We start from the raw sequence: 21,500 nt of genomic DNA on the forward strand, positions 1-21,500 counted from the left end.
CTGCCACCCCAGCCTACCCCTCCTTGACCTCTTTTTACCGTGAGTCTCCCTAATCCCAGAGTTGGAATCTTAAGCTGACTCAGATAATCACTCCACAGTCTAGAGGTGGGACCATGTTAATAGAGTTTTATATCCACAGTTCTTCTCCAGATCCTTAAAAAGATTAGTGAGTCACCAATAAATTCCTGTAATCCACTTGAATCCAATTTCTGCTGACTGTTCACTCTGTTTTGGCTCCAATTGTCTCAGTGTGTAAAGATCTATCTGATAGAGTAGAAGCTTGGGATTCTGATGGAGGACTAGTCGTTTATTAGGATACAAATAAAAAATTGTTTTGGTTTTTTTGTTTCTCCAATGCAGCAAGCCCTAGAGCACAATTCTTTTCTGTCTGCTGAGAAAAAAATTGAGCAAGGAAATGTAGAGCATGCCTTTAAATATGTTGACCAAATCATTGAAGGTAAGTACAGTTGTCTTGAACCAGTAAACAGAACTTCTAACATCAAAGACTAATTTCAGTCATCTGGTTTGAGAGAAGCTGAAATTCCAAGGCAGGGCTTTTCTATCCTAGTGTAGTTGTTGAATGACAATTTAAAATGTATGGTGAATTTAAAGCTTGATGAATTTTACATATGTATAAACCTATGTAAATTTCACCCCCATCAAGATACAGAACATTTCCCACACCCCAGAATTCTTCCTTATGTCCTGTCTTAGTAACCCTTCAAAATATTATTCTAGCTTTTATCATTGTAGATTCATTTTATCTGTTTTGAACTTCACATAAATGGAAACTTTTAATATTATCTTTTGTGTGCCTGTTTCTTTTACTTAACATTTTATGTTAAGAGTCTACCATGTTGCTATATGGATCTGTAGTTCTTTTTCATTTTTCAGTATCATAACATTGGACAAATATTCCACAATTTATTTATCCATTCTGCTGTTAACAGATGTTTGAGTTTCCTTTTTATCAGTTTGGGATCATTATGAATAGTTTCTATAAATACTATTATACTTGTCTTTTAGTGAACCTAAGCACTTATTTCTAATGAAATATACCAGGACTGAAATGCTGAATAATAACATATTTACATGTTTAGTTTTAGTAGTTAATGCCAAATATTTTTAAAAGACAATGAAAGTCATACCAATTTTATTCCTACTAGCAATTAAAAGAATTCTACTACTTTGATGAAACTACTTTGTAGTTTCATCTAATTAGGTAGATGAGTACTAGTATTTTCTTGTAGTTTTAACTGGATTTCTTTAATTGACTAATGATGTTGTACCCTTTTTATATGTGTATGGGCTATTTTTATATTCTTTTTGTTGAAATATCTGTTCTAGTCTTTTGCCTGTTTTTTCTTAATTTTTTAAATTCAAAAGTTTAAATTATAATTTTTATATCACATTCCTATGATTATATAGTCGCTTATTATTGTAATTGATAATATAATAAATAATCTATTTACTTACTGATTGATATATTTTATATGTTTTTGATACAACTTCATTGTTGATTATGGGTACCACAATTATCTTCTTTCAGCCTGTGAATTATCATTTCACTTTCTGTATGGTACTTTTTACTTTTTCCTGATTTTTTTCCTCTCTTTCATTTATTTATTTATTTTTTATTTTTTTATTTAAAAAAATATTTTTCATACATGTATATAGGGTAATAATGTCTGTCTCAGTCTACCATTCTTCCCATCTCCACCCACTCTACCCCTCCATTCACTTCCCTCTGTACAATCCAAAGTTCCTTCATTCTTCTTCCCTACCCAACCCTCACTATGGATCAGCATCCACTTATCAGAGAAAACATTTGACTTTTGGTTATTTGGGATTGGCTTATTTCATTTAGGATGATCTTCTCGGTTTCCATCCATTTACCTGTAAATTTCATTCTTCTGAAAGAATGAGTAATATTCCATTGTGTATATGTACCACATTTTCTTTATCCAGTCATCTGTTGAAGGGCAGTTAAGTTGGTTTCACAATCTAGCTATTGTGAATTGAGCTGCTATAAACATTGATGTGGCTGCATCACTGTAGTATGCTGATTTTAAGTCCTTTGAGTATAAACCAGGGAGTGGGATAGCTGGGTCAAGTGGTGGTTCCATTCCAAGTTTTCTTCGGAAACTCCATACTGCTTTCCAAAGTGGTTGTAGCAATCTGCAGTCCCACTAACAATGTATGGTGTAACTTTTTCCCAACATCCTCACCAACACTTATTATTGCTTGTATTTTTGATAATTACCATTCTGACTGGAGTGAGATGAAATCTTAGAGCAGTTTTGATTTGCATTTCTCTAATTGCAAGAGATGATGAACATTTTTTCATATGTTTACTGATTGATTATATTTCTTCTCCTGTGAAGTGTCTGTTCAGTTCCTTAGCCCATTTATTGATTGGGTTATTTGTTTTTGTTTTTTTTTTCTGGTATTAAGATTTTTGAGTTCTTTATCTGGGAGATTAGAGCTCTATCTGAGGTACATGTGGTAAAGATTTTTTTCCATTCTGTATGCTCTCTCTTCAAATTGTGGATTGTTTCCTTTGCTGAGAAGAAGCCTTCTAGTTTAAATCCATTCCATTTATTGATCCTTAATTTTACTTCTTGTGCTTTAGGAGTCTTGCTAAGGAAGTCAAGTCCTAAGCCGACATAATGAAGATTTGGGCCTACTTTTTCTTCTGTTAGGCACAGGGTCTCTGGTCTGGTGCCTAATTCTTTGATCCATTTTGAGTTGATTTTTGGGCAGGGTAAGAGACAGAGGTTTGATTTTATTTTGTTACATGTGGATTTCCAGTTTTCCCAGCACCATTTTTTGAATAAGCTATCTTTTCTCCAATATATATTTTTGGCACCTTTGTCTAATATGAGAAAACTGTATTTATATGGGTTTATCTCTGTGCCTTGTAGTTTGTACTATTGGTCTACATGTCTATTTTGGTGCCAATACCATGCCATTTTTGTTACTATTGCTCTGTAATATAATTTAAGTTCTGGTAGTATGATGCCTCCTGCTTCACTCTTCTTGCTAAGGATTGCCTTGGCTATTATGGGTCTCTTTTTTTTCCAAATGAATTTCATGATTGCTTTTTCTGTTTCTATGAAGAATGTCATTGGAATTTTAATAGGAATTGCATTGAATCTGTAATACTTTTGGTAGTGTGGCCATTTTAAAGACAATATTAATTCTGCCTATCCAAGAACATGGGAGATTTTTGCATCCTCTAAGGTCTTCTTTAATTTCTTTCTTTAGTGTTCTGTAGTTTTCATTGTAGAGGTCTTTCACCTCTTTTGTTAGATTGATTCCCAAGCATTTTATTTTTGTTGAGGCTACTGTGAATGGGGTAGTTTTCCTAATTTCTCTTTAAGTTGATTTATCACAATTTATAGGAACACAATGATTCGTGGGTGTTAATTTTATATCCTGCTACTCTGCTGAATTCATTTATGGGTTTTAGAAGTTTTCTGGTGGAATATTTTGGATCTTCTAAATATAGAATCATGATGTCAGCAAATAGTGACAGTTTGAGTATCCCTTTAATTTCTTTCATCTGTCTGATTGCTCTGGTTAGGGTTTCAAGGACGATGTTGAATAGAAGTGGAGAAAGAGTGCATCCCTGTCTTGTTCCAGTGTTTAGGGGGAATACTTTCAATTTTTCTCCATTTAGGATGACGTTGACCTTGGGTTTAGCATAGACAGCTTTTACAATGTTTTTCTAGCGTTTTGAACATGAAGAGGTACTGTATTTTGTCAAATGCTTTCCCTATGAAAAATCAGCTCTGATTTTAATTATTTCCTATCTTCTGCTGCTTTTGGTGTTGATTTGTTCTTCTTTTTCTAGGGTTTTGAGATGTACTGTTAGGTCACTTATTTGTTGACTTTTTATTCTTTTAATATATGAGCTCAATGCAATGAACTTTTCTCCTAGCACTGCCTTCATAGCATCCCATAGATTTTGAAATGTTGCATTGGTGTTCTCATTTACTTCTAAGTATTTTTGTATCTCCTCCTTGATGTCTTCTTTTATCCATTCATTTTTTGATAGCATGCTATTTAGTCTCCAGGTGTTGGAGTAGCTTCTATCTTTTATTTTTTATTTTACCATTGATTTCTAGTTTCATTCTGTTATGATCTAATAGAATGCAGGATAGGATTTCTATTTTTTTGTATTTGCTGAGAGTTGCTTTGTGGCATAACATATGGTCTACTTTAGAGAAGGATCCATGTGCTGCTGAGAAGAAAGTATATTCGCTTGATGATGAATGAAATACTCTATATATATGTCTGTTAAGTCTAAATCATTGATTGTATCATTTAATTCTATAGTTTCTTTGTTTAGTTTTTGTTTGGAAGATCTATTCAGTGGTGAGAGAGGTGTGTTAAAGTCACCCATTATTATTGTGTTGTGATCTATTTGATTCTTGAAATTGAGAAGGGTTTGTTTGATGTATGTAGATGCTCCATTGTTTGGGACATAAGTATTTACGATTCTGTCTTGTTGATGTAGGATTCCCTTAAGCAGTATGATACATGGTTCTTTATCCCTTCTGACTAACTTTGGTTTGAAGTCCACTTTGTCTGGTATGAGCATAGAAACTCCTACTCATTTACATAGTCCATGTGAGTGATATGTTTTTTCCCAACCTTTCACCTTCAGTTCATGGATATCTTTTCCTGGGAGGAGAGTCTCTTTGGGAGAGCATATTGTTGGGTCTTTTTTTTTTTTTTAATCCAATTTGCCAATCTATCTTTTGATTGATAAGTTTAAGCCATTAACATTCAGGGTTATTATTGAGATATGATTTGTACTCCCAGTCATTTTGGTTTATTTTTGGTTTTTAACTTGACTTAGTTTCTCCTTTGATTGACCTTTAGTGTACTTCCTCCCTTCGCAGGTTTTCCTTGTTTATTTTTGTTTTGTTTTGTTTTTGTTTTTTAATTTTCTCCTCATGGAATATTTTGCTGAGAATGTTCCATAGTGCAGGCTTTCTGATTGTGAATACTTTTAACTTTTGTTTATCATGGAAGGTTTTTATTTTATCTTCAAATCTAAAGCTTAATTTTGCTGGATATAAAATTCTCAATTGGCATTCATTTTCTTTCAGAGCTTGATATATGTTATTCCAGGATCTCCTGGCATTGAGGGTCTAGGTTGAGAAATCAGCTGAGATCTGAATTGGCTTCCCCCTATATGTAATTTGATTTTTTTCTCTCACCGTCTTTAAAATTCTATCCTTACTCTGTATGTTTGTCATTCTCATTATAATGTACCTTGGTGTGGGTCTGCTATAATTTTGTACATTTGGGGTTCTGTAAGCCTCTTGTACTTGATATTCCATTTCATTCTTTAGGTTTGGGAAGTTTTCTGATATGTCATTGAAAAGACTGTGCATTCCTTTGGTTTGTATCTCCCTGCCTTTGTCTATTCCAATAAATCTTTAATTTGGTCTTTTCATGTTATACCATATTTCTTGGAAGTTCTGTTCACGGTTTCTTACCATATTCTCTGTGTGGTCAACTTTGTTTTCAAGAGTATATATTTTGTCTTCATTGTCTGATGTTCTGTCTTCCAAGTAGTCTAGTTCATTGGTGATACTTTCCATTGAATTTTTAATTTGGTTTATTGTTTCCTTCATTTTGAGGATTTCTGCTTCATTCCTTTTTATAATCTCTGCCTCATTATTGAAGTGATCTGTCACTTCCTGTATTTTCTCTCTAATTCCATCCTTTATTTTGAAGATCCATCTAACTATGTATTTTCTAAACTCCTTCTCTGACATTTCTTCTACTGTGTTGTCTATGGATTCTATTGTTGGGACACCTTGGTTTGTTTGAGGCATTTTTTCCCCTTGTTTTTCATGTTGTTTGTGTGTCTTTTCATCTAGTGGTACGGAGCTGAGGCAGTACAGTTCTACCCTGTTCTTTTAGTGTCCCTGAAGGCTTTCCGTACCTCATCTTTAAGGGGTAGACCAGTATTAACAGCACCCAATGCAAACGATATACCACCTTACACCAAATGGCTCCTCTTAAGGCATTCATGGTTTTGTCACAATAGACAGAAATGAAGTGTTAAATTATTTTCTACAATATAAACAGTAAGTTTGCTAAAAGGGTTTACCATTTTAAATGATGGACAGTGAGGGAACAGAAGTAGTGTAAGATGTGATGTTTATGAGGGAGAGGGAGAGAAGATAGAGGTAAAAATTTATAGTAAGAGTAAGGGATGAATTAATAAAGGTTGGCTGTTAGTATGAGAGAAGTGAGAAAGAGAATCTAGAGAAACAGGGAGGTGAGAGAAAAAAAGTACAGATTTTTTTTTAAAAAAACACAAAACTGTCATATACTATTCAGACATTCCATTCCTCAATAAATTGATGTATGAAAAATATTTGGATTCAAAGATGGTAGAGGTGTGACACAGTGGGCAAAAAAGGGAAAAAAAAAAGGCAGAAAGTTTCAATGGAAAATTGAATGACTGCTTTCATTGACTTTTAAAAATGTTCTCAGCTTGCCCTCCACTGATAAATGGGGTTGTCTGAAGTTTAATGTTAGCTCCAGTTCAGTGGGTGCTGGACTGGTTGGGTGGGTGAGCTAATAGCAAGATGCCCTCAAACCTTCTTACAGTCTCCCACCCATTTTAGCTGGCCCCTTCCATTCTATCCCTGCACACTCCAAGACTCACTGAACTGGAGACAGCCCAATTTTATCCAGTTTCTTCAGCCTGTGCTCCCCTTGGGGAACTCCCTCAGTCTCTGGCTTTCCACAGGCTTGCCAGACCCAGACTGGCCCACACAAACCCAACTGCAATCTGATGGACCTGGACTTTAGTTTCCCCAGACCCTGTCTTGCTGCTACCCAAGATCTCAATGCCCTTTCCACCTGCACACAGACCACCAGGCATGCGCTCACACAAAGGAGTGACCCTGCAAAGAGGCAGCCAGATGGTAGCTAGTACCACACCAAACAGAAAGACCTTGGGTGCAACCAGACCTGCAGGTACCCCAATGTATCTCCATGCACTGGCCTGAGTCCCCAGAGCAGGGTGGCCATGCCCTGAGATGGCAGCAGCCACAGTGGCAAACCTGCGGGCCCTGGCTATTGCCCCAAAATGATGGTAGCCACCTGTAACCAAATCTTTGGGTACTGTGACAATGGACTTCCAGGTAACAGCGGACAGCAGGTGATCCACTGGCAGCCTAAGGTTGGTCTGCAGGCTATCAGTGGACGATAAGCTGGTGGACATTGGGCAGTGGGTAATGGGCAGGTGAAAGGCAAGCAATGGGCAGGCAACAGGCAGGCAAACAGGCAAATGGTGGATGATAGGCAGTATCAGTGAGTGATCTGCACTCAAAAAATAGGCAATATGCTGGCAGATGACAGGTGATCGTGGTGGACGAATGGGATAAACAGCAGGGGATCAGTGAGCAGTGAGGGCTGCCTCACAGAGAAACAGTATTTCTTCTGCTTGAATCCCGAGTTACAGAGCAACAAGAAATGCAGTCTTCCTCTAGGCCGCCATCTTGGATCTCCCTGATTTTAATGAAATCCAGTGTTTAACACATGATGCCAGATCAACTGCATGTCCACATGAAACAAATGGAATCTCAACCCCTGTCTTATACCATATAGAGAAGTTAATTTGAGAAAGATCATAGACCTATATGTAAAAGTTGGAACAATCAAGTTTCTAGGAAAAACATAAGAGAACATCCTCATGACCTTGGGACAGGCAAAAATTTCTCAGTGAACACAAAAACAAGCAATAACTATAAATAGAAGACACATAAATTGAATTTCATCCATAAAGATTTTGCTGGAATTTTGTCTGAGATTTCTTTATAACAGTATATTTATATATTAATTGACAGAATTGAAATACTGTCCTCTGACCCATGAACATAGTAGACCTTGCCTTTTATTTAGGTTTTCTTTAATTTTAGTAATTTTTGTAGTTTTAAGTATAGAGATCTTGCATGTCCTTCTTAATATTTATTCCTAGTATTTAGTGTTTGTGATGCTACGATAAGTGATATTTTGTTTAATTTTCTACTTGTGTCTAGAATATGAAAACAATGAATTTTTTGTATCGATTGGATATCTAGCAATTTTGTTAAATTCATTTGCTAGTTTAATAGTTTTGGAGAATCTCTTGAATTTTCTATGTATTTAATCTTATAACTTTTATCTATCTTTTTCAATCTTTGATTCTATTGTTTGTTTTGACTTGTTGCACTAAGACCTCATTGGTATGATTTTTTTTTAAAACCAATACCTGAATCATGCCCAGACCAATGATGACAGAATCATGGAGAATAGAGTCAGAGCATGGATATATATTTAAAACTCACCCTGAGATTCTAATGTATGGCCAAGGCTGATATTCACAACTGTCATTTTAAAGAGAATTGCTGTGTGTCTTTGGTGAGAGAAAACAGTACAGAGTCTCTGACCCGATTCTAAATAACTGGAATGGCAAGTGCTATAAATTTTTATCTTTCATTAAAACCTGGCAGAGAATAGAAACTTGTTTCCTAACATCGTTCTGGTTAAGCAGAAACTGCAAACTACCTTCCAACTATACAAACAATTCTCTACTTCAGAATAGCACTTAGGAACAATGGGTAAGTTGGTGAGAGATGCTCAGGGGTTTTAAAGTATCCACCAACCATGCCAAAGATCTGTAATTTCTCACCAATTCTATTTTTAAAACATTAAATGAGATTTTCACAAAGGTTATGAGTTTTGGGTGAAAGCTATTCACTCCAATAATGACATCAGCTAATATGCCTCAGGTACTTACTGTGCTGGATACCATGCTAAGCCCTTTATATGTACAACATTATTTAATTCTGATAAACCTAAGAAATCAGCATTTTTATTAAACCTGTCTTAAGTAACTAAGCATTTACTGCTTACTATTTAACATGGGAGGAAAATGATTTTGAGAAGGAACGAATCAGTAGATTCATCTTAAAGGTCAGGAAACTGAGGCTTATAAAAGTTAAATTGTTGGCTCAGGTCTTCTATCCAGTTAACTGCAGGACCAGGAGTGGAGCCTGGTTCAGGCTGACCCCAAGTCCCATGCTTTTGGGCACCATGGTACATTGTCTTTTCATTTTTATTCTCACTCAAAGGACAGGTGATTGACAAGGTACCATTTGGGATTTGGGCAATTGTGGGATTTCAAAATGTTGGCACAAAGTGGGAAATTTGAAATGTGAAGGGAATTTTGGCAGAAATGATTTAGGGTCACAGAGCATGCTAACATGAAGACATGTTAGTGGCTAAGAGTGTGCACCCTGGAGTCCAGGGGACCAGGTGTGAACCCCAGCTCTTGTGACTTTGGATGGCTTCCTTTACCTTTCTATATCCCAGCTCCTTCATTTGCAAGATGGAGATAATAATACCTGGCTCATAGGATTGATTTGAGGATCAAATGAATTGATCATCTGTGAAGGGCTAAGCCTTAGAAAAATACCTGCATACTACAAACACTATGTCATTGTTAAGTATATAAATTTGGGTTTAAAATAATGCCACGCTAGCATTAGGATTATTTTGAGCTGAGGGCAATTGAGAAATAGCAGGAATGGGGGGGGGAGTCACTTTGCTGCTATTTATCCAGAAGAAAGGCATGTGTTTCCTTTGTGAAGGTGTTTCCCTCCTCCCTCACACCAGGAAGGGCAGAACGATCGAGGGATAACTCTAGATTCGGTCAGTCTGGAGAGGGATGTGGGCACTCAACCACACTGAAATAGACTTTATCTCCATTTTTACCTTTGATTAAAACCTAGGAGGACCATTAGCTTTCCCCCTATGTTTATCTTCCCACATTTTATCACCCTTAAAGGCTCGTTGATCTCGTCACTTCTCAAAGATTGTATTCTCCCCTCGTTAAAATGGAGCATAAGTTCTCAGTCTGACCACCTCTTTGGGGTTTTTGTTTCATTACTGCAGGCAAACTTCCTCCATATGCATATGCAATAAAACTTTTTCTTCTGTTAGAAAATTAAAAGTAATAAAATAACTCAGTATATATATTCTGTTAGCGGGTTTTTGTTGTTTTCGTGTTTTTGTTGTGGTTGGGAGGGGCCTTTGCCTGACTCACATTCTGTTGTCCCGAGAAATACTTTTAAGTAATCCTTTGACTTTTGGTAAAGCAATTCACTTATTTTAACAGCACAGGGATCTTTTAGGTAATTATAAAGTAAAAATACTGTCTTCCAGTATTTAAGCTAGAGTCAAATGACTCCCTTAGTACAGTCTACAAACTGATAAGGATGTACTGAACAAGATAAAAAGGCCACAAAAACCAGTAATATCAGGTTGCTTTCGGGGTTGAGAACAACCTCAGCTCTGCAATTTTAAACCTTTACATCCATAATCAAGTAACTTATTCCCCTCTGTTTCTCATTATCTGTCAGCGTCACCAGTTAAGGGTATATATTATTATTTTCCCCCATTTCACAGCTGAGGACATAACTTAGCCAAATTCACTGAGCAAGGAGATGGCCAGACCTGGATATGTAGCAGATTAGTGTGTGCTCCCAAGTTCAGCAAATCGCAGATCAAACCACCTTGCTACACTGATGGCCCAGAGAGACAAAGTGAATTACCCAAGGTCACTCAGCTGGTCGGACATAAGCAGTAGTCTTACAGTAGTCTAACAGTGGCTATATGCTTTGAATATAGCCCTTGGTGCTCTGCTACTGAAACTTATTTTTTAAATGAACATATTTCTTTCTCTTCCTCTCTCCCTACTCCTCCCTAATCTCTTCCCCTTTCTAATCTCAGGGGAAACAAGATTGCCTTTCTTTCCCATTTTAGGCAGATTTACCTGTCCTTGAGTACACACCCACCCACCGTAGGAACAAAGTAATCCATACTTTGGGAATGGCACCAGAAGATCTCAGAAAAGACTGTGTCTCAAATTAACAAATGAATTACCACTCCAACAGACAATATGTGGAATGTAACCTTTGAATCACCTCTATAAAAGCCCCCTGTTCCTGCTGATGAGTAGAATCACAGCCTCTGGGACAGGAGTCCCCTGAGTTTCCTCTTTGCTAGCAAAGCAACAAAACCTCTTTTTCCTTTTTCTCAAAACTGTGTCCTCCTTACTGGTTGGTATCAGGGGCAAGGACTGAACTTTCCATAACAGTATCACAAAAAGTGTTTTAACCAAATGATGTAGAGTCCAGTTCTCCATAAGATAAAACAACTTGGTCTTTATAAACAAAATGCCACCCAGAGTGCCCAAGTTGGGACCTGTGACTTAACATTGTCCTACATTCATGCTTACAGGTGAGGTCCACGTGGAAGGACAGGAACATTTTTACATGGAAACACAAACAATCCTGACTATACCAAAAGCAGAAGATAAAGAGATGGTGTTACACCTTGGAACACAGTTCCCAACACATGTGCAGGTAACAGGTTATTGTTGGAAGTGAGACTCTAAATGATCATGTGATGTGATTCCTCTCACTCTTGTGCCTTGAACAATGTGCACCCCTGACACTGGCTAAAATCCAGTGTGAATGAAATAGAATAAATACCTTTCAATGTGATCTGGAAATTTAGCTACCTTCCAACAGCCAGCAAAAAGGTTTGTCTTTCCCTCACAAGAATTGATAGTGCAAAACTTAATCTCAGGGAGGTCAAATCCTTAGTACTGTACTTTAATTTCCCTTTGTGTGTCATTGGTATTGCTATTCTATATAAGCATTCTCATATATTGGTGGTGCATGGATAGAGCAATTGCAATTCCAAGGCATTTTCAGCCTCAGTAAGTAGCAAGTAAATCCAAGCCCTGTGCTGCTGCTTGAGATACAAAGCATTGCTGCACTCAGAGAAGTGAAAAAAAAAAAAATCCTGATAGTCCCGGTTTTCAAAATATGGAGTTGCCCTACAACAGTGTCAGGTGCAAGAGGGTACTTTAAAAATCACAGCCACAAGCGTCACTAAGAGGAGATGCTGAAGGTCCTGAAGGGGTGGCTCCAGGGAGGAAGACATTACCAGCTGCTATTCAGGCAAAATGAGATGTTGAGGTCACTGATTCTGAGCAGGAGATGTGGCTGTGACCTCCACAGTTGCAAGTTTTAAAGTGGATGGAGGAGGAGTGAGGAGATATTAGCTTTACCACTAAGTAACTGTGTGATCTCTTGAAAGTTGCTGGGCATTAAAATCCTTTTCTGTAAATTGAGGGAGGTAATAAAGATCCCTGAGGTCCCTTTTAGCTAGAGGTCTTTGGCACTGGGCTTTAAGGGATAAGGTACATGTGTTCAGATCGCCATTGCCACCCACCACCAACACCTCCTAGATTACCATCTGTCAGTTCCACACAGCAGGTATATCCAGGGGTTACTAGGAAACTGAGTGTCCACAACCTACTATGGCTCAGAACCTAGGAGGTCAGCATCAAAAGCAGTTCCACCAAAGGATCTGACTGAACATTTCTGCAAAGAAGAAATATGAATGACTAATAATGACATGATAAGATGCTCTGCATCAGTCATCAGAGAAAAGTAAATCAGAGCCACAATGAGATACCACTCCACACCCACTTGCATGGCTATAATCTAAAAGACAGATAATAACACATGTTGGCAAAGATGTAGAGAAACTGGAACCTCTAAAAATTGCTAATGGGCATGAAAAATGGCACAGCCACTTTGGGAAACACTTTGGCAGTTTCTCAGGATGTTAAAGATGAAGTGATCACATAAGCCAGCAATTCCATAACTATCTACCCAAGAGAAGTGAAAACAAGTCCACACAACAGCTTAAACACAAATGTTCACAGCAACATTACTCATAAGAGCCCAAAGTAGAAACAATCCAATATTCATCAAGTAATAAATAGACAAAATCTGATATATCCACACAATTGAATATTATTTATCCATAAAAAGTAATGAAAAATCACAAATGCTACAACATGGATGACTCTTGAAAACATTATGCTAAGTGATAGAAGCCAGTCACAAAAGACCACACATTGTTGAATTCTATTGATATGAAATGTCCAAAACGGGCAAATCTATAGAGATGGAAACTAGATTTGTGGTTGCCTAAGGTTGGGAGGTTGGTAAGAGATGAAGAGTGACTCCTTAGTGAATACAAGTTTCCTTTGGAGATACTGAAAATGTTCTGAAATTAGACTATGATGATGGTTACACACTGTATAAATATAACTATTTGCTGAATTACTCAACTTTTTTAATGGGCATAGAGGAAATACATGGATAAGAAAGTAAACTATTAAATTGCATTTATGTGACCCTGGGAACTTACCTCTTGCAGGAATATGTGGCTGCAGCACTCAACATCCCAAGGAGTAGAATCACCTGCCACATGAAAAGAGCTGGAGGAGCATTTGGAGGGAAAGTGACCAAGCCTTCTCTTCTGGGAGCTATCAGTGCTGTAGCTGCCAATAAGTAAGTCACAGTGACCACTATGTAATGTCAGCATTCTGAGTGGCATGGATGACCTGTGATTCCTTCCAACCTTTCAGCTCAGCTTTCAACGCTACTGAAGCTGGCTGAGTGAAAAGAAGGTCAAAACCTCAGTCCTAGAAAACACACAGCTTGTCATGGAATAAACAAGGGGCTCTGCTCTGCCTGGGAATGTTCGCTCAGCCTTTGCCTCATTCTGTTGGAATAACCAGTTCCTGGAGTAGCCGTGATTGTGAACCTTGTAACTACCAAAGTTCACTAAGATCCACTCAGGACAAACTTGTCTTATCACTACAAAAAGAAAAAGTTCTCGGAACTTTGCAAAAGTAGAAAAGGCTGTCTTCTAAGTAGCAGGTTTATAGAGTTTGTAAACATTCCATCAGGAACCAGAGCTCTTGATAGACATTTTATGAAAGGGAGGTCTGCAAGGGAGACTAAGTTTGACAGACCACTGGATCTCAAACTTTCTCACCTATGGCAATATGTTAATGCCCCTCTTATTATCTCAAGTGAAATTCTTCATAATAAAACTTATTTAAATACATAATTTCAAAATGATCACACGACTCTTTAATGTAAACTTTAAAAAGAAAGAAAGGGAAAATCATTAATAATTGCTGAGCATGGATCATTGCAGCATGTAAATATTCAGACATTACTAAACCAGAAGGCGTGTTACTACTCCCACTGGAAACCATTAAGTTGCCAGGCATTATGGCACACGTCTGTAATCCCAGTTACTTGGAAGATTAAGACAGGAGGATCACAAGTGTGAGGCTACCCTGAGCAACTTAGACCCTGTCTTAAAAGAAAACTTAAAAAGGGATGGGTGTGTACTTCAGTGATATAGCACTTGCTGAGCGTGTGCAAGCTCCTGAGTTCAATCTCCAAAACAGGAAGAAAAATAAAACCCCACTAAGCTAAATTACTTCAAGTTCCCTTCCCCATCTCTATGTTTCTACAACTTTATGAAGTGCCCAGCATATTAACAGAGTCATTTCCCATAGGACTGGCCGCCCAATCAGATTCATCCTAGAGCGCGGTAATGACATGCTGATAACTGCTGGCCGCCACCCACTCCTTGGAAAATACAAAGTGAGTGAGAGCTGTCAAGTTTAACAAGCTGCTAAGACATTGTCCTGTGTTAACCAATCAATAATAAAGACAGTTATTACATTCCTACCACTGGAAAGGGATATTTGGATGCTGCCTAAAGTTAATCAGAACCTTCTGTCTGGATCATGTTCAACTTGGGCTCCCCCTTAGTGTTCCTCTGGTGTCTGTCATATCTAACCACGTGTATAAGCTAGGTAAGGGTGGATGACTATGATCAGAGGTGTTTGTGTACAGCATAGTTTGGTTGCAAAGAAGCACGGTTGAGAAAATTGTCTTGCTATCACTTTGCAGATCGGATTCATGAACAATGGTGTGATCAAAGCTGCTGACGTTGAATATTACGTCAATGGTGGATGCACTCCTGATGAGTCTGAGTTAGTGAGTGAGACATATGCTTTTCCATAGCTTTCCAGTGGGGCTATACATGCCATGCTTTATTTGTGTGAATATTTGTCTTACGCATTAGATAAATTCTTAAGGGGTTTATGTTAAAAATAAAATTTAGAGAAAAGGTTTTGAATATTGGACAGAAGTAAAATTTTGTTTTATTTTGTTTTGCTTTAATCTAGGTGCTGGAGTTCATTGTGCTGAAATCTGAAAATGCATATTATATTCCTAATTTCCAGTGCCGGGGTAGAGTTTGCAAAACAAATTTACCATCCAACACTGCCTTTCGAGGATTTGGCTTCCCTCAGGCCACAGTGGTTGTAGAAGCTTACATAAATGCCATAGCATCTCAATGTAACTTACTCCCAGAAGAGGTAAACGGTCAGAACTCCCTAATAAAACTCTGGCTCCATTGGGTCAAATATGTCTTAAACACCAGCACATAGCATTATGTCAGCCTCTGTGTGGTTTCTAAGAAATGAAATATATCAACCATGTATCAGTTAGCTTTTGTTCTTGTAGTAAGTCAATCACAAAACCAAGTGGTTTTAAACAATATTAGCATTTCTCATGATTCCATGGGTCAACTGGACAGCTCTTCTGGTCTAGGTCAGCTCAACTGGAGCTTTATTGGTCTGGGATGGCTTTACTAACTTGTCTGATGGTTTTCTGGTGGGTTTATCTGGGAATATCTCACCTAGGAAGGTTGGAAAGTCTGCTCCATAGTCTCTCATCCTGTAGTAGGCTAGCCCAGATTCATTCTCTTGGTAGTGTTCACAGAGTTCCCAAGAGCAGCAAGAACGTGGCGTGCCCCAACATGCAAGTACTTTTCAAGTCTCAGTGTGCCTTACTATGTATTATCCCATTGACCAAGGCAAGTCACAAAACCAATCCCAGAGTCAGTGTAAAACTACCCCAGGGCAGAAATAGAGTAGAATGTTAGAGTCATTTGTGCAAAAACTTAACCACAGCCAAGACTTTGAGGAGCTAATTTGAAAATAAGTAGGACATAAGGCAATGTTGTGTAGGAGTAAAAGGACTTGAAATCAGAATTCTGACTTACCACTAACAAACTTGTGACAGGGCTAATAATAGTGCCTACTGTTTCTCAGGGTTATCATGAAGTTAATTGAAATAAACACACTTAGACAAATACTCTCATGCCTGGAGCATATGAAGTGTTCAATAGTAGTTTCTGTTCTGTTTTGTTTTGTCAATTTTATATACCCATACATTTGCATTTGCATATTTATATCCACATAAATAATTTTCTTTTTTAAATGCACTCTACTTTCATGTATATCTAAAAAGAACAAATAAAAAAATTGAAGGAAGACCAGAAAGGGACCAGGGGAGGGAAGAGGAAAGGAAAAGGGGGAATACTGGGGTATAATACTGGTCATATGGTACTGCTATATTGTGTGCATGTACGAATATCTAACAATGAATCCCATCATTGAGGACAACTATAATGCACCAATAAAAAATGGGGGGAAAAGAAAAAAATTTCTAAAAAGAAATATTTTCTCTGAAACAGACATATAACAAAAATGCATACTTCACATATGGAACAAGCATCCATCCTTATAATCCATTTTATTTTATCATCTTTCAGGTTAAAGAAATAAACATGTATAAGAGAACTAGCAAAACGGCGCACAAGCAGACATTTAATCCTGAACCCTTGCGAAGATGCTGGAAAGAGTGTCTGGAGAAATCTTCATTCTATGCTAGGAAACAGGCTGCAGAAGAATTTAACCAAAAAAATTACTGGAAGAAGAGAGGGCTTGCTGCTGTCCCCATGAAGTATACCATTGGGGTCCCCATAGCCTACTACAATCAGGTGAGGTGAGGAGAGATGTTCTCCTGAAAGCCCTGTTCCAAATGACTGGCCTCTGGAAAAGGCAATCATATACAAGAAGGGGTCTTTCCTGCTGGAGACAGAGAAGAAACTGGGGCAATTTCCTTTAATGGGAGACAGAATAGGCTTAAACAAGGATGGGGATTATGGGTATCAGGGCAGATCTAGCAGGACATGGTATTAGGGACCTCAGAAAACAATCACCATACTGTCTAGCTCAGGGGTGCCTGATTTTAGTAGCAGGGACCCAAACATGGGTATTGGGTAGGGAGTCAAATTCAAGTCTGTGAGAGAAAGAAATCTTCCTAGTTTCTTAGAGAGCAGTAGGGTCATTTGAAGGCAGAGCTTTCAAAAGCAAGAGCGCAAACAGCTCCCCAGCTCATGCAGAAACTTGAAGTTTTCTATCTTGAGGTTCAGTGACTACTGGACTTTCTTTTTTCTTAATATTGTTTTAGTTGTCAATGGACCTATGTTTTATTTATTTATTTTTATGTGGTGCTGAGAATCAAACCCAGTGCCTCACACATGCTAGGCAAGGGCTCTACCACTGAGCCACGACCCCAGCCCCTGGACTATCCTTTTAAGTTTAACCATAATCAATTTTTCATGGGGTTCAATTTTTGATTCTGTCTTTTATTTTTGTATCTATTCCCATTAATCTCTGAATGCCCCATAACCAGACTCTTGCAAAGAAAAGCATACAGCCCCCCTTTATGGTGTGAGTGAAGTATAGTCTTGCTGTCTCTTACAAAAATTATCTCCTGCATGCACACTTCTTCAGAGTCCTCTTACAAGGTAGGAAACAAAATGGAAAGAATTCAGAAGAAGGCCAGGAGCACTCTCCGCCCCAGAAGAGGTGTTCAACATCCCCCAGGTAGAATTTCTCAAACAAGAATAACACAGGCTGCCTTTAAGGAGAAAACCTTGTGGATTCTCCATGGTTGCTTAAATTGTTTGTTTTGTTGTTAACTATGTATTACCACAAAACAAAGAATAAGCTTCTTATAGTTTCCATTTATGAAACACATATTTGCGAAGTAAGTAAAAATAATACTATAAACACCAGTGGTATTCAAAATAATAGTATTAATTTAACGTGGTGGATGATGTTGCTTTTCTAAAACTAAATCCTCACCCGTGAAATAATAATGGTTCTGGATATGACTGTACAAATTATGTTGAAGTCTTATCCTAAATGTCTGCAGATGATGTGATGACTCACCATCCCACCTCTGGTCTGTAATATGCCCCATCAATTAAAGTCATCCTACTTGATACTTACACAATCATCATCACTAAATATAACACACTTTGTGGAGGCACACGGTCATCCATCACTCTTGTTACAGTGTCAGGGAGATAAAAACACAGTTTAACATTCCTGTAGAGAACTTAATGATTCCAAGATGACTGGATCATATCCAAGAGATGGAAGAGATGAGTTAGTTGATATTTTAATGCTCTGTGGCAGGGGCAGAGGCACTGATACAGAGATAGGGTCCCAATGAGGTAAGTGCAGGATCCTGGGCCGTGCATTAGAGTGCAATGGGGATTGATCTCAAGAAAAATTCTGTGACCTGCAGAACTGTTCGACATGCCTCCTGGTCCCTGGAGAAACATGCAAATTCTGTGAATTCTTCAGTTGGAAGAACCAGCATTTTATGTCCTTGTCTAAACTTACTGTGACATGTGTCAATATCAATTTCCAAACAGTGTTACAATTATCTTCACCAGGCAGCCGCTTTGGTCCACATCTATCTAGATGGCTCTGTCTTGCTGACTCATGGTGGCTGTGAACTGGGACAAGGTCTGCACACCAAAATGATCCAGGTGAGACGTGTCCATGGTCTGTCTTGTAGGAGAGCATAGCACCCTACAGACTCAAGTCAAGCACTAGATGCACAAGTCAATTTTAGCACTCATCCTAACCTCAGGAACAAAAAAATGCAGTGGAGTGAGGGAAGTAGATGTTGAAATTGAGAAAATATATTACTCCTCCTCCATATGAAAGAATCATGTATTTTCTGAAAAATGTAGCTCCAGTTTCAAAAATAAATACTGTAAATCTTCATAGCAAATGCTTAGAACGACAATGTGTGTCCCAGAGTGACCACACTGCCATATGACTTCCACAAAACTTGTATAAACAGCAGCACAGCAAGACTGGTGGGTTGGTCACATGTCTCCAAACAGAACAGTATCACTGGTGGTGCCATTTAAGACCCAGCTTAACTGTTGTCATCATGGCAGGACAGCCAACCAGGGTTAACACTCACTTATGAAAAGAATGCAAAGGTTTCTCACTTAGAGGTGGGTGTAAAGTCAGTGAAATCATTTCTCTCTTGCCTCTGACAGGTGGCTAGTCGAGAGTTGAACATCCCCCCATCATACATACACCTGTCTGAAACCAGTACCATCACAGTGCCCAATGCCGTCTTCACAGCTGGGTCCATGGGGACAGACATCAATGGAAAGGCTGTACAGGTGACTCTTTTTTCATCTCTCGGTCACCCAAGGTCTGCACTGGGGGACCTTGTCCTTCTTTATGGAAGATGAAACTAAGGCCAAAAGAGGTTAAGTTTTTGGTCACTGGGCTAATTGCTGGTGGAGCAGAGACTCCCAAACAAATTTGGTGCTTCTGCTGCTCTGGGCTATCTTTTATAATTCACACTCTACCCCTTCAGCAGCCTCCCTCTGTCTCAGATAAAACAATCTCTCCCTTCTCTCATCCCAGCCCACTAGAGCAATGTAGTGCAGTCCTACCTTGGTTTCTTGGAGAGTTCAGGTCTGGCAATTAACCTCCCTAAGAATCCATTTCTTTTTCTGCATAACTGAGATTCAGATACCACCCATCTCACAGAAGTGGGCAGATTAAAGAAATCTTACAAAAGCTACTATACTACCTACCTATAGCCACCCCCTAACCTCTAGAAAACTATTGATTGGTCAGTAGTCACCCACAGAGACCATCTCCCCAACATGACAAACACCTGGTTGAAAAGGGAAGCTTTCTGTTTAACAAATGTGCCCCTATATCATGTGGACCAGGACTTCTCAAAGTTGGCTCCTTGAATAGTGGTCCCATGAAATGCTCAGTGAAAAAATAAAAGTTCTACAGGTACAGAGTCTGAGAGATGTTGCACTCCACATCCCACCCCACATAAATATTGTCAGACCACCTTTGAGACAAAATTAAGTTCTTCTTCTGAAGTTCAAAAATGTAGAAAAAGTATATGGAGCAGAAGTCCCACCACACACAGGCCTCTACCATCTGACTTGGGCAGCAATGTGTCCAGCACATTCAGGCGGTGCTTCTTGGTGGGAGGGAGTGGCAATTTCCATTTGCTTGCCCTTCAGACCTTCTGCGGTTCTTCCTTGGATTTCCATGGTGAGCTGACTGTGTAGATGTTTGAAGGCCCATGAAGATCCACTGCTTTCAATGGTTCTAGATTCTTCACCAACCAATAACCGCATGAGACTTTCAAAGGAAATATAATGAAAGCTGAGGTTCTGCTGACTGTAAAGACCTTGATGGCTCCACACTTTATGTACAGAGACTGTCACTTGGCTGGGTAGGACTGAAGAAGATGAAGTCATTCATATTCAGAACCCCAAAACTCTTTTAAAATCCAAAGTCTTTTATATGGTAGTCTAGGAAATAGCCATAAAATAATGCTTATAGAAAATCCTGAATAATTTTAATTTAAAAGCAATAGTAGACAGATTAGGTAAGTGAATAAGCATTTGTATACTTATGTTCACAGAAATAGAGAATGACTAAATATTAAACACCGCAAAGCAATGGATGCAATAAGTGGAGAAAATTAATTTTATTTTAAATTTCCATTAATTTCTAAATTTTTTTCTTAAAATGGAGTGGTTAAATACAGAGAATGCATTAATTAGAAAAAAAATCTAGCCCAGTACCATCCCTGCTGCACTGGCTTCTCACCAGAAGACTTTTCTTCAGAAATAAACTAGTTCCAAGTTCCAGGGATCCTTATCAGATCCTCTGAGTGACCTTGAAGCCTCTCATGCTAGGCTTGAGGTGATTTAGGGCAGAAATTACCTTGAGGTTATATTCAATAGAGAAAGAAACATCAGAGCTTCTTAGCAAAGACCTTAAAGATAACAAGCAGGCATCTGAAGTATATCAGAGGTCGTTCATCATGATGTTGACTTTCCCGACTCAACTCTGGATTCATAACAGACCAACATCCCACAGGATATTTGGGGAGTGTGGTGGATCTCATGGATTCGACTTATCAGTATACAAAATATTCTGCTGACATTGAATCTAACCAGGAAATTATTCCCTGTGACCTTTGGCATGTCATCATTTGAAGTGATGCTGATGACATTCCAGACAGGATGCCCCTGATGGGCATTATTGACCAAGATTTTGTGTCACAAGATCTAAACTCCTTTGGGTGGGAAAAACAGTGCTACTGGGTCCTCTCTTAAATGGGGAACCAACATCCATTCACTTGAGCTTGCCATCTCTGAAAGAAGGGCGGTAGGATGCAGCCTGAGAACACCAGCCCTCAGGTGGAGCCCACACACACACTTTTCGGCAGTCATTAGCCCAAGTGGAAAGGAGTCCATCAAGGCTGCATTGGCTTGTGTGTGAAAAGAGCACATTCCAGGCAGCTGGGACTGCGTGC

General features: G+C 38.5%; 1 protein-coding gene across 1 annotated transcript in view; it reads left to right on the forward strand.

The window, feature by feature from the left end:
* LOC124980255 (aldehyde oxidase 4) overlaps positions 1–21,500 on the forward strand; it is a 69,954-nt gene that overhangs the window by 39,109 nt on the left and 9,345 nt on the right. Inside the window, exons 20-28 of the mRNA XM_047545630.1 lie at positions 361–457; positions 11,320–11,444; positions 13,321–13,454; positions 14,480–14,567; positions 14,880–14,966; positions 15,158–15,349; positions 16,591–16,818; positions 18,571–18,666; positions 19,192–19,320. Of these exons, the coding sequence (XP_047401586.1) occupies positions 361–457; positions 11,320–11,444; positions 13,321–13,454; positions 14,480–14,567; positions 14,880–14,966; positions 15,158–15,349; positions 16,591–16,818; positions 18,571–18,666; positions 19,192–19,320 (1,176 nt within the window). The remainder of the gene's footprint in view (positions 1–360; positions 458–11,319; positions 11,445–13,320; positions 13,455–14,479; positions 14,568–14,879; positions 14,967–15,157; positions 15,350–16,590; positions 16,819–18,570; positions 18,667–19,191; positions 19,321–21,500) is intronic.

The sequence above is a fragment of the Sciurus carolinensis genome, chromosome 3 (assembly GCF_902686445.1).
Source record: "Sciurus carolinensis chromosome 3, mSciCar1.2, whole genome shotgun sequence".
NCBI lineage: Eukaryota > Metazoa > Chordata > Mammalia > Rodentia > Sciuridae > Sciurus > Sciurus carolinensis.